The sequence below is a fragment of the Phoenix dactylifera genome, chromosome 3 (genome assembly GCF_009389715.1).
Source record: "Phoenix dactylifera cultivar Barhee BC4 chromosome 3, palm_55x_up_171113_PBpolish2nd_filt_p, whole genome shotgun sequence".
NCBI classification, from domain to species: Eukaryota; Viridiplantae; Streptophyta; class Magnoliopsida; order Arecales; family Arecaceae; genus Phoenix; species Phoenix dactylifera.
Window position 1 is genome coordinate 17,768,862 of NC_052394.1, and position 13,673 is coordinate 17,782,534.

General features: G+C 36.1%; 1 protein-coding gene and 1 non-coding gene across 2 annotated transcripts; both read left to right on the forward strand.

Annotated features, from left to right (window-relative positions):
* The first annotated feature begins 1,603 nt into the window (after positions 1–1,603).
* On the forward strand, positions 1,604–9,679 carry LOC103709086 (probable arabinosyltransferase ARAD1). The gene is made up of 2 exons (XM_008794276.3): positions 1,604–3,327; positions 8,742–9,679. The coding sequence occupies exons 1-2, from the start codon at positions 2,404–2,406 to the stop codon at positions 9,252–9,254; spliced, it is 1,437 nt and encodes a 478-aa protein (XP_008792498.2). The 5' UTR covers positions 1,604–2,403; the 3' UTR covers positions 9,255–9,679.
* A 2,653-nt stretch (positions 9,680–12,332) lies between these two features.
* Positions 12,333–12,529, forward strand: LOC113462851. The gene has a single exon (XR_003386083.2). It is a non-coding gene; the product is annotated as a U2 spliceosomal RNA (small nuclear RNA).
* The last annotated feature ends 1,144 nt before the right edge of the window (positions 12,530–13,673 follow it).

Below are 13,673 nucleotides of genomic sequence, written 5' to 3' on the forward strand. Positions count from 1 at the left end.
TGTGATATACCGGATTTTGGGTATGACAATTTTAGTCAACTGAGAATGTATCAAATATATATCTATTATTTTCATTGCACAATGGTGATCACAAGCAAATAGGAACCGTTAGATGCCTTCAATGAAACAAGTTCTATTGCCGATAATGAAAAGAGAAGTTTTAAATGTAGAGGCTGTCCTTGTCCGCATCCTGTGGACAAACCTTTGCTAGAAGCAAAATAGTTTAGCCAAAAAAAAAAAAAATCACATAGGATGTTCTCTTAATTTTTTCAGTATCTACTCATGCATGTCACATTACACCATCCGAGTAACAGAGATTAAAGATTGACACCAATACATATTAGAGCAATGATATGGTATCTCAAAAAATCACTTGAATTCACTTAGAAATCATGCACCCTTCACTCTACTCTATCATATGGCACACTTTACGATGATGCCAATTCCAGGGAGCAATAAGAATACATCACTATCTTTCGAGTTCCAGTATTTTTTTATTAAATTATAACTAACCCCACATTTAAATAAGCAAAGTTCTCAAATTTGGCCTATGAAATATGCAAAATATCATCAGTACACTAATATTGGTTTATAACGGGCTTACATCCACAATTTCTTTTCTTTAACTAATATTTTTAACTAGTAATTATACTTGATAATTAAATCATGATGCAAACTTAAAACCAGATCAGGCCAGAGTTAAACATGACTCGATCTGATCCAGCCCAATTCCAGCCTTAGGTAATAATAGACTAATAATATTTATAATTAGTTCACTCTTTTATTAAGAACTTATATATTTGTTGTTGTTTTCATCGCTACTATCTTTCACTCTTTTCTTGTCTCTTGTGAGCTGTCACGGGGAACAAAAATCATATAGAGCGGGCATTAGACAAAAAAATATGGGGCGGGCTTTCTATTTTGTTATATTTTCTTTAGTGCATATCTTAAAGTGGAAATCCAAAAATCATAGATTTTTTTACTAACGAAGTCATTAGTTTCGTGATTAAAAAAAATACAGTACATACTCCATGATTAAGTAATATATACAAAGTAAATTAGTTATTTAGCAAATCAATATACACATCTAAATAAATCGATGTTTAATTTTTAAAATAATGGTGTTTATCAATACACATGCAGTACATGGGCAGATAATATACAATTAGCAAACTAGTCATCTAGTAATTCAATATATACTTCCAAGCATATTTATATATATTTTTTAGAATATTATATTCACTAATATATTATATGACTGGTGATACATATTCGTCGACTTTCTAATACATATTGTAAACTTATCTGATACATACCTAGCGATGATCAAATACACACTTTTAGATAAATCAATATATAATTTTTAAAACATATCTTTTATCAGTACATATTTTATGGCCAAATGATATACAATTAGTAATTAATCATCTTATATTTATTTTTTTTAAGATACAAATTTGACGAACTTTGTTAATAGCAAGAATCTTATTTTTATTTAATTTTTAATTTTTTAAAATAAGTGCTAAAAAAATAGATCAAAATAAAAATTTTATCTCATAACGTATTTTATGTTGCCCGCGGCATATGAGTTTTGTTCGCCAGTAATTGGGGTGAGAGAGTTGTCTCCTGTGAAGTAAAGCATCCAATGAGGCGGAGGACTCCGAGCCCGCGTCGCCCGCTTCCATCGAGCGACCCGGATCTCGCGCGCTGGCGAGCGAGCGAGCGAGACAATGAGGGACCACCAAAGAGGGAATCCTTATGGATCTCGCGTCGGTATGGAGACCATTTAACGAGCTCAAGAATCCGATTCCGCTAGCTCTCGCCTTCTCTTTCCGTCGTTTCGTTGATTATCTATAGCTTCTGATCCCCTTTTCGCTTTTTTTTTCTCATCAAATTCTGCTTTTATGATAGTTTCTTCGATTTCTTTGCAAGATTTTGATCTGGTGTCTATTTTTTCCGTTTCTTGGTCTGGTTCCGATCATAAATTTGCAATCTTGATAGACTTCATATTTGATTGAATTGAGATATTTAGCTGAATCCTTTTTCTTGGATTGGGATGGGCCTGTAGAGAGTTTTGGGTGATTGGCTTTTGCTTGTAAGTAGGGAGTTCTTTATTCATTGTTATTATGATGTTTTCTTGGAGAATTTGTACCCATTTGCTTGTTCTTTTCGATATGGTTTATTGATCAGTATTCAGTACATAAATAAATGGCGACTTGTTGTTTGGTTAGCTGATTCTTGAGTAGGGGCTTCCTGGGTTCTTTACGCTTCTTCTTGCTTCCATGACTTTTATGTGTTTGTTTCTGCTTCTCAATCAGTTTATGCGGATACTTGTTCTTGAGTTGATAAAAATTTGATGTTCTGGTGCTAAATTGGGCCTTATCTTGTGGGATTAGTGATTGAATGGGCCATAGAAACACACAGCCATATGGACTTGTAAGCCAAAAATTCTTGTCCTGTTCGCTCTTCCTTGTGATAGTCCTGGTTCTCTGCTGTATCCTCTTCTGGGGTTCCACTGCCCCACCTGCTCCCATCAACCATAGCCTCTTACCCAATGAAAAGGCCTTCTCATTTATCGAGGACCAGAGAATTCCTCTCAGGGATGCAATGGGGGATGACCTGTTATTGAACCATGGGATCTCTTCCTTGGCTCAAAATCAACCTGAAGAACAAGTACTCAAGAAATGCGATCCGAGCAAGGCACTCTTGAAAGTTTTCATGTATAATATGCCTCCTGAGTTTCACTTTGGTCTGTTGGGTTGGGTGGCTGATGGCAAGAGTGTCTGGCCTGATATCCATACTAAAATTCCATCCTATCCTGGTGGATTGAATCTCCAGCATAGCATAGAATACTGGCTTACATTGGATCTTTTATCGTCAAGATTTCCTGATCGGAGAGGCCCATGTACTGCTGTTAGAGTCGAGGACTCTCGTGAAGCCGATGTTGTGTTTGTGCCATTCTTCTCATCTTTGAGTTATAATCGGTATTCGAAGATCGAACGACCAGAAAAGATTGGTAGGAACAAGATGCTGCAGCAGAAGCTGGTTAGTTATTTAACAGCTCAAGAGGAATGGAAAAGGTCAAATGGGATGGACCATATCATAATGGCACACCATCCAAACAGCATGCTGTTTGTTCGGACGTGCTTGTGGCACTGCATGTTTATTCTTGCCGATTTTGGAAGGTATATTCCACATGTGGCTAATGTGAAGAAAGACGTTATTGCTCCTTACAAACATGTGATAAAGTCCTTTGCGAATGACACATCTACCTATGATGATCGACCTACTTTGTTATACTTCCAAGGTGCCATCTACAGGAAAGATGTAAGTCCTTCCCAGTTACTCTTGTTTGATAATTCTGTTTTCTCTCATGTCATCCATTCTTTATAGCTACATTAGCACTTTGATGGCTAATAGTTGTAGTTTTACAATTCCAACTGATTAGCACATCATTCAATATAACCAACTGGTGTATATCCTTCACCACTTATGGATTAATTAGAGTTTGTGCAATTTGTTTGATGAAAGATAACTTTTGTAACCATGCTAATGTCTAATTGAGGAAAATTTAACTTGTTAAATGACTTTGTTAGATTATAAATAGGCCTAAACAGCAACAATGTAAAGTTCATCTCACAAAATTTATGGTCATTCAAGAATACAAATATTTGTGTAATTCAAAGTCAAACAATGCATAGGGAAAATATCTAATTTTAAAGGCAAAGGATTGATTATGAAGAAAGAAACTAAAAAACTAAGTGATGCACTTCCAATAGTAAATCTTTTCTTCCATGATAAATAGGACCACAAGGACTTTATTGGTAAAATGACAACAATCTTCTGAAGTTGTTTACATGATATTGTTGCCCGAGAGGCTATATAAATATATAGTTTAAGCATCTTTCAAGTACCAATTATTACGAGTTGAATGATTAAAAAGTGTATTCTAGTGCACGAGGCTTCTGCCACTGCAGCATGTGTGGAGGGTCAGATGTACGTAGCCTTACCACTATATGTGAAGAGACTGTTTCTATATTTCGAACTTATGACACCTAGGTCACAATAGAGCAATCTTACCATTACGCTGAGGCCTACTCTCTAGGCGTTGAATGGCAAGAAATTCATATTTTTGTTTTGGAATGTATTAAAATGCAAAGCCTGCTTGAGATGAACCTGTGACTTGCTAATCATGATCTCATATCATCTTGTTACCTTAGATTTGGTGGTTAAGGTGTGCTATTGATAGTTCATATTTTCCATCTGTGTGATCAAGGCATTTATAAATGACTCATCTGATATTGATGATCACCCAACTTTGTTTCATTTCCAAGGGGCCACAACCACCTAGGGAAAAGGCCAAATGTTTTCCAATTAATCTGGTTTTGGTTCCTTTCTTTCCTTTTATGTCCTTTGTAGTTCCATTAGCAGTTTGATGACTAGTAGTTGTTCTTTCATCATTTCAACTGATCAGCACACCATGTCATATTATTTATTGTTTAATCAATTAGTCTATCTGTAACCTCTCATGAGTTTTAGCAATCTTTTAGACCAAACATAATTATTGTAAACATGGTACTTGATGGAAAATTCAACTGGTTAATTGTCTCTGCTGGATTTTGGATTGGTCTAAATAATGGTTGTATAGAGTTAGCTCCTTAGATATATCGTCAGCCCTTCGCTCAGAAAAAATGCAAGATGTACATTGTAAGCCAGAATATCTATTTCTGTACTACAAAGTGAAATATACCCGATTATCTTTCTTTATTTTATTTGAAAAGGATGATACATACATAGGGGAAATATCTAGTTCTTAGAGGCAAACTATTTCTTATGGGGAAAGGAAAAAGGATTGCTTTACGTGTATGTGTTGGGGACTGCTATGGATTTCTAGTATTAAGCCTCCAACAGACTTAAGTAGGAAAGTGACTACAATACTTCTAAATTTTGTAGAAATGACCTCATTCCTGGAGTAGCTGTTCAAACGCACACAACAAGATCATCTTATGTATCCCCATTATCAGGAATCAAGGGAACAGGCCAGAATATCTATTTCTGTACGACAAAGTCAAATATACCCGATTATCTTTCTTTATTTTAATTGAAAAGGATGATACATACATAGGGGAAATATCTAATTCTTAGAGGCAAACTATTTCTTATGGGGAAAGGAAAAAGGATTGCTTTGCGTGTATGTGTTGGGGACTGCTATGGATTTCTAGTATTAAGCCTCGAACAGACTTAAGTGGCAAAGTGACTACAATACTTCTAAATTTTGTAGAAATGACCTCATTCCTGGAATAGCTATTCAAATGCACACAACAAGATCATCTTATGTATCCCCATTATCAGGAATCAATGGAACAGGCCCGAAGTTATGTCTTTGCTTTGGAATGTATTAAAATGCAAGCTGTGGGATGAGCCTGAGACTTGCTGCTCATGACTCTCTATCATTTATTCATCTTATGACCTTGGAATTGGTGGTTAAGGTGCACAACTTTAGTGTTTGTTTCTTCTACTTATGCCACATCCTTTTATTTTGATCATTATAATCTACTCATTAAGTACTTCAATTCATAATCTACCATTTTGAATTTTAGATGAACTCCCAGAGCGGTGGTCTTATCAGATTCTGATTCCTAAACAAAGTAATGCACCCTGGGATCTCAGCTACATCTTGTGAGACAATGATACTTGTTCCTTTTTGATTTTTTTAATACTTGATTTTTTTCTAAGACTTGGATATCTGTTCATAGCTGATGCAATATCACAGTCTATCTTCAGCCTTCCAACAACATGGACCATAATTGGCTAAGCCCAGTCCTTGCCAGTGGATCATATGTTTGGTCCAGCTCTTATTCACCACAGCCAAAAATTTCCTATTTAGCGAGAAGTTTGCTTTTGTTTTTATTTTAATGAGGACAGCAGTCTTGTGTCCTTGACTTTAATGGCCTGTCATGTTCAATGTTTGTTTGGCAATTCAGCACTTCATCTCATAATTCCTTACAGTAAGCATTGCCTTCTTCCCAATTTCATTGTACTCTTTCCAAGTCTAGTGAGTATCTTAATGGCTGCTCCTTGTGTGCATGAACTTAATTGCATAGCCAACTAAGTGAGCTAAATATCCTACCTGCTAGTAAGTTTTATAACTTTCATATAAGTGTGCTTTAAGTGCCCAAAGTTTCCTTTGCATAGATGCTAGCACCAATTGGAAGTATTGATGTCAGGTTGAAAATCAATTGTAAATATCTCTAGTTTTGACAAATGATACTTCATTTGTATAACCCATTTGTAGAGCCAACACTGCAGAAATGGAACAATACAGAGATGGATGAAGCTTCTTGGTTAATGATGCCATTTTAGGATTCAAAATTTAATTAGTCATTGATTACCTCATTACAGGAGTCTTTCATGGGGGCTTAAAGTACTCATCAATATGAATGAGATACTTCTATAAGTCTATACATCTTTTGATCCATGGAAGAATCATCAATTTACTGGTTGAAACGGTCACTGTATGCAAATTCTTCATTAATTATGGAGAGGAGCAATTCCTTCAATTGAGTTATTCTATTTAGTTAGTGAGTCTAGATTCCAACAAGTGACGTCTGGGTCTATTATCAAATCACTGTAGGTTGATTGTTCCTCACTTATATCCTTCTTACTATTGCATGCACTCAGCACCAGACAACGCACTAATACTATGAGGACCTGCTAGCGTGTATTTAGTCCCATATTGATTGTATGTTGGGAAGATCTTGGTACGTACATGGGACCAAGAAATCGAGATAATACCTTCTTGGCTAACCCTTTTCAGCGAGATCTGGATTGTTACAAATGGTATCATAGCAAATTTGGATTATGGCCTTTATGGACTAGGGGATATTGCGACACAGGTCCTTTTGGGGCTGACCACGGGCCATCATGGTATTTGTGATTGGATTTGTAACCTTAGTCTAGCGAGGATGCATGTACTTAAATAAGGAGAGTGTGTGAGGACCCGTGCCAATATGTGTTTAGTCGCACGTTGATTATGCGTTGAGAAGATATTGGATACTTATACAGGACCAAGAATCCTAAATAATACTTTATTGGCTAGCCTTTTTGGGCGAGGTCCTCGATCATTACAAACATCCAATTGTTTTCAGCCATTTTGCATACCTTGCCTCAATTAGCAAATGCCTATTGTAGCTTGGATTGAATTCCAGAGATGGGGGACCATTTCTCTGTTGATTGTGATGACTAAGGATTTTCTAGGGTTGTACCATCATGGAATTTGACGATGACAGTAGGATTTTCATGAGGATGCCAAGAAGATTTTCATGAACCGAGCACCATTGTATTTTAGCCAACCAGGAGGGTTTAATTGCCTAATGCTGGTATTTGTGCAGTTTAATTGAACTGCATTCAGTTGCATTCTTAGAGCCAGGAACTTATCATCAGAGAAAATAGACACCAGGAAATTGGTACCTTATCTTGGAACATTACGAAGAGGTTGAAGTATCATGTTCTTCTAGTATGTCGTGTCTCACATAGGAATGGTCTCCAATGCTATTACTAACTTATATTTTTGAAGTTAGCACGGAAACCTTAGCAACGAGGATTCAATGCAGTTGTCATTCCATTGCATCATTACCATGCGATTGTGAATTGTGAAGAGTATGCTGGTTATAGATTGGAACAGAGAGAAACTGAAGTCTGCTTTCCAGTGTCCTATGTGTATCACAATGTTCTTTCAACCAGTAAATCTAGATTCTAGGTCCATCTTGTGCTGGAACTTATTTAAGCTGAGGTTAATTGCTACCTATCCGTCATTTATTATAAATTTTACTTTACAAAACTATTGTGCAATGATATATAAATTATGTGTGTATATTCACACAGTAAGGTAACGATTCCTAAAACTACCGAGCAGTGATGCAGTCAGCCTTTGATAGATGATGAATTGATTATGCTTGGGTTTGGTTTCTGTTTGGCGGGTCTGAAGATGAGACGACTCTCTACTTGAGATCTAATTTCGATATAACAAGAAGCATCTCCCTTTCTTTATGTAGGCTAACCATGGTTCATGATTCACTGGCTAAGATGTTTGAAGAATTGTATACTTTCCCTAAAGAGTGGTTAAATATTTTTTTTGTCTAGCAGATGAAGATAACATTCAAACATTTTATGTCTGATATGCTTTGTCAGCAACATCTCTATTTTCCAGATTTCTGTATTTTCCAAACTGTTAAGCTTTTGGTAATCAACAATGTCATGAAGTTGGCCCTGAGTAATTGAGTTTGTGCATGTCTCTCAAAATATAGCAGGTCTTGTGTAACATTCATTACCTTGTTCTTTTCTCCAGCTCTGATAAGCTTTTAGACACTCTTGGCCTTTCTTGCAAATTAGGCCTGTAAATTAGTTATATGCATTTTTAATTCTTAAAATTATATTTCGCTATAATGAATTTTTCCTTGTCTACCTCATCCATTTTGGTATACCAGCATGCTAGTCAGTGAGCCATGTATATCTGCGACATCAGATAAAGTTGAATTTTGTCTATTGTTACACTGTTGAGTTATTCATATGAGGTTCTGATATTTTGACATTAAAGTGTTACATATCATAAAAGCTTTATCTTTAAAAATAGAATTAAGAAATGGAGTCTTTAAATTTCTTGGTTTCTTTTTTATCTCTGTTTCTTTTTCAAGTAGTCCTGATTTTTGGTTAATTAACAGTCATCTTGATTTCACCCATAGGGGGGCAAAATTCGACAGGAGCTCTTCTATCTTCTCAGAAATGAAAAGGATGTACACTTTGCATTTGGCAGTGTTCGAGCGAATGGGATCAATAAAGCCAGCCAAGGGATGCGTTTGTCAAAATTCTGTCTTAATATTGCTGGGGACACTCCTTCCTCCAACCGCCTTTTTGATGCCATAGCCAGCCACTGTGTTCCTGTCATTATCAGTGATGAAATTGAACTTCCATTTGAGGATGTCCTGGACTACTCTGAATTCTGTGTCTTTGTCAGCGCTTCTGATGCAGTCAAGAAAGGTTTCTTGATGAAGCTGATTAGAGGCATAAGCCGAGAGGAATGGACGCGAATGTGGAATAAGCTGAAGGAGGTTGAGCACTACTTTGAGTTCCAGTACCCTTCTCAGAAGGATGATGCTGTCCAGATGATCTGGCATGCAGTAGCTAGAAAGGTGCCCGCGATTCGACTGAAAGTGCACAAGTCTAGGCGATTTTCTCGTTTTAAAATTGGGAGATAGAATGCCAACCGAAGTATATTTTACATTGAAAAGTGGCCGCTGGAGTGCTGAGGATCTTGTTTCTTATCATTCCTCCAGCTAACAGTTTGCTCTGAGGATATGAGGTGAAATTTGGGATCTCTCAGTATACTAAACAGAGTTGAAATTCCATCGTAGCGGTTTCTTCTCAGACTGTAAAGTTGCAGGGGAATAAAATGCTGTTTTCTCAAGTGGAGAGTTTGAGCATTTATTTTGTAGTTTTGGACAATAAACAGTAGGGTGTCAATTGGCATCATTTCATTTGCTTGTACTCCCAAGGAAAGAAACATTAGTGCCTTTTCCAATTCAATGTCCAATTAGAGGAGACATATCATTGTACCATCAGAGCCACTGAGATAAAGATTAACTCGTTAAACATAGATGACGGTGGATGTTTACAGTGTTCAGCGAGTGGTAGCTGTCTTCGAATTTATTCCTTACAGATTAAAATGACTTCTTTATCATCTTCTACCACAGACAAGTAGAGCTGCTAAAGAAGGCTACAATTTTTTCTTTCCATCTGCTGCCATTGGTCACATAATTTCTTTTCTTCAATTTTTTGCCTTTTTCATTGGTAAAGGCTTATAACTAAGGTGCCTATAGATAGTTTAGACCCAGTTTGGGATCATTATAATTTTTGATTTTTAGTTTTTAAAAATAAATATGAAAATCTAAAGGGAAAGAAAATTTATTTTGTAGTGCAGTTTTATTTCTTATTTTCAAAAATTTAATTTAGTTTTTTACCAAAATAAAAGGTATTAAAAGTTTTTTAAGAGAGAAATAAATTTTATTATATTTTTGCTACTGGCATCATCACCATCACCACCATTAGTGTCTTCATTATCATCATTATCATCACCATCATAATCACTACCTGCTATTATCACTGATGCACCGCTATCATTTAATTTAAAAACCAGTTAGTACATTAAATATGCTTTTATTCTGATTTTTTTTTAAAAAAAATAAAGAAACAAAGATTATGCTTTCAGGTTTTAAAAGATAAAAAATTAACAGTGATGCGAAAGGCAACTTTCCGTTGCCTGGCAACCTGTAGATAAAAAATAATCATTTAGCTCTTCATCTTGCAATTAATCTCTCCAACCTCTGATTCCTTTCCATTTCCGATTTTCCAAGTTCCACAAGATTCTTCTGATCACCTGCTGTCTAAGTTACCAAAGATTTGGTCTTGTCATCTTTCTCATCCTGTACTTCTTCATCATCTTCGTTCTCCTTGTTTTCAGCTTCTTCTTCCACACTACCAATATCTGAGGACTGTATGGAAGCAACATCCGAGTTGTATTTGGAAACAGGAGCGGGTTGAGGAGGTTCATAGTCTAAAAGTGGGTGAAGCTCAACTAGCATCGGTATGATGTCAACGATGGAAGCAGCATCCGGCGATGAGTTTCCACCTTTTACTATGATTTGTCTCCTTTTTATCTGTAGAGGGAGAGTAAAACAAAGGATTATATATGGTGCGTTGTGAAGTCGTCCTTCACCCAAATAATATACTAGACATGGGAGCAAGAGCATACGCCAGGTGCAAAAAATGGGGTCCAATGAGCCGTCTGTGGAGACTGGTAAGACATCACATTAAAGTCTTGAATTGCGTTTTGGTCTGATTATTGGGACCAAAGTATAACCATGCACCATGCACCTGTCTCACAGACTCTTGGAGCTTCTTCTTCTTCTTCTTTGACAAGTACATGGTCTTTTTAAGCTTCGACAAGTACATTTTGCTATGCTTACACAGTAATAAAAAGGTGGAAAAAATTAGGCATTTTGACTAATAATCTAGTCCAAGTGACTTCATAAAACAAGCTTTCTGCTTGTTGACCTTAATCTAGGACATTGTTTGGGTGTTTTGTGCGTGTGTCAATAATGCTAGTAGTGGCACTCTTTGCGTATTGATGTTTTTTTTATATATATAAAGAGAGAGAAATTAGCGCAAATGTTGGTGGTCCTCATGCAAGCAAAAGTTTTGGAGCATTGACTCATTTTTTGACCAACCTGCATTATGATCCCAAAATCTAGCTGAAAGAATGCAGGATTGGGTGCTCAAGCAAATAGGTCGGTCGAGAACTGAATGCCAAATGCTCCAAACCTGTAAAACAGTGTGTCGTTGGGTGTTGGAAGCGTACGTGGATGTCTTCAGTATCTTATTTTTCTCACTAAACAATATATGATTGATTGGTCTTCCTCTTGAGTAACATTCCCGAGCAATTAGATCATTGGTCACATATGCATTTGCACGAGTAGTTCATGTTCTCTCGCATGATGGCAAGCCGATCATTGAGTCGATGTTCATCGATGAATACATGATGACAGATGGAAACAAAAAAAAAAACCTTCTTGCCGGCTTGATATGTGGAGGATAAGGTGACATGCCTGGTTTACGTATGATACCTTCATCGTCTTCATGAATAAAATCAGTTTTTCTCTTTATTAGTCCTTGGTCCTAAATTGTTGGAACAAACTTGAAAATGATTTTAAGCTGAGATAAAATGGAACTAGTGGCTTGGCTTGATAAGATGTATGGTTTCTACTTTGTGTGTGTATATATATATATATTATATTAAGATTTAAAATAGTATATGCTTTGTTTTTATCATTTGGATCAATTAAGTATTAATCTAGGTTTGAAATTAAGGTTGTAATAAGATTGATTCAAACTTGAATAGATTTCAGCTCAATTTAGATAAACCATGCTGATTTATTACACTTGTGTTCGGCTCAATTCAAATTTAATCTTGAAATGAACTCGAAATACCAGCAAACGAATCAAGCTTGGTCTCAAACTTCAAGCTAGAGAGATTAATTTTCAGACCAAACTTCGACCAGATTCAAGCTCGGCAAGATTACACCCCACCATCTAATAAATAGTACGCTGTCTGAAGAGACATTAGTCATCGTCACCACCGCGGCGAAGCACTTGGGCCTTTCTGCAGCATCGTCATTACCACCTTATGCTGCAAACGTTTAGTCCCACATCGGATAGAGAACTCAAGGGACAAGCGAGGCGTCTCTATAAAACGGCTGGACCAGGCTGCGTAATGTTTCATACCTTTCTCGGCCTTTTGGCTAAGATCAAGTGTAGTATCTGTTCTTATCAGTTTAATATCTGATACGTGGGCCATTGGCCCACTATGATATTAAATTAATTTATTGTGGGGGAGGGTCCACCACGATGGCTTGCCATCGGGGCCCTCGCGCGTCGCCCATGCGTTGCACTACTGCACGGGCCTGGCGCACCCCAACAAAACTTAAATCAAATTTTGGATTTCATTATTTTGTTGTAACCTTATGCGTTGCACTACTGCATCCAACTTTGTTTTTGTGTTACGTTCAGGTTTTAATAAGGTTACAACAAAATCAAGCTTCGGATTGACGGTAACATTGGTAGTTAGGTATTTTATTCAACGCATGGTTTAATAGTTTCTCCCTTTGCAGATATTTTGGTCCAGCCCTGAGTCTTTGTAATCAAGCTTTGCGTGGTGATTGTATTTGTGAATTTAGTCATGAGTTAATTATAAAAATAAAACATTTAGAAAATTAAAATCTGGACTAACCTCACTTCCTATGAACAAACTTCAGTTTTTTCAGATACAGGCCTGGAAGGCCTATATTCCTATTGGCATGTTAAATGGCTTGGTTGCACCTTTTCTTTGTAATAGTCTGGGATCCTAAAATTATTGGTACTAGCTCTAATTCATATTTAGTATTGGCTTTAGCATTGATATTTTGTTATCGAGTTCATATAAGTAGTATAAATTTATAAATCAACACATGAGTTGAATATGATGGTAAAATAAAGGATTTTCTTTTGCATACTCTCAATTATAAAAAAATATGATATATGCGTATTTATCCATCAAAACTTTCTGAATCTCTTGCATCAGATTTTTTGTCTAACAGCATTAATAAATTATTGTTTTAGATATAAGATGATTTTATTGCATTGATAATCATAAAAAAATTATGCAAACATACTTTTACAATACAAATTAAATGTTAAATTTTTCATGGATATTTATACAACTTAAAACCGTTGGTTTTTTACCATTGGCCAAAAAGCTAATGAAAAAGTTATAATTGTAAAAACAGGATGATTTGAGAGATATATACAGAAATAGTAATCCATGAAAGAAAACTGTATATTAAGTTATATTTATAAGCGCATATATGCAAAAATTCTAGAATGTTAAGACAAAAATGTTGACTTATGAGACAGCATTCATGATATGGTAAAGTCTATTGGGGGAAAATCTTAATTATAAACTATAAAACTCAGACCCAGTGAAGCCATGAAAGAATTTTATGATCTGAATCATACAATTCATAAGGCGGGTGTAACCACTTGGTCATCCATGCCGAGCTAATTCTGTCTAGGAATTGTCAAAG

Excerpts from the sequence above, each read along its gene's own strand:
- LOC103709086 (XM_008794276.3), top strand. The coding sequence starts at position 2,404 with ATGGGCCATAGAAACACACAGCCATATGGACTTGTAAGCCAAAAATTC. Across the intron at positions 3,328-8,741 it reads GTGCCATCTACAGGAAAGAT|GGGGGCAAAATTCGACAGGA; the intron begins GTAAGTCCTTCC and ends TTTCACCCATAG.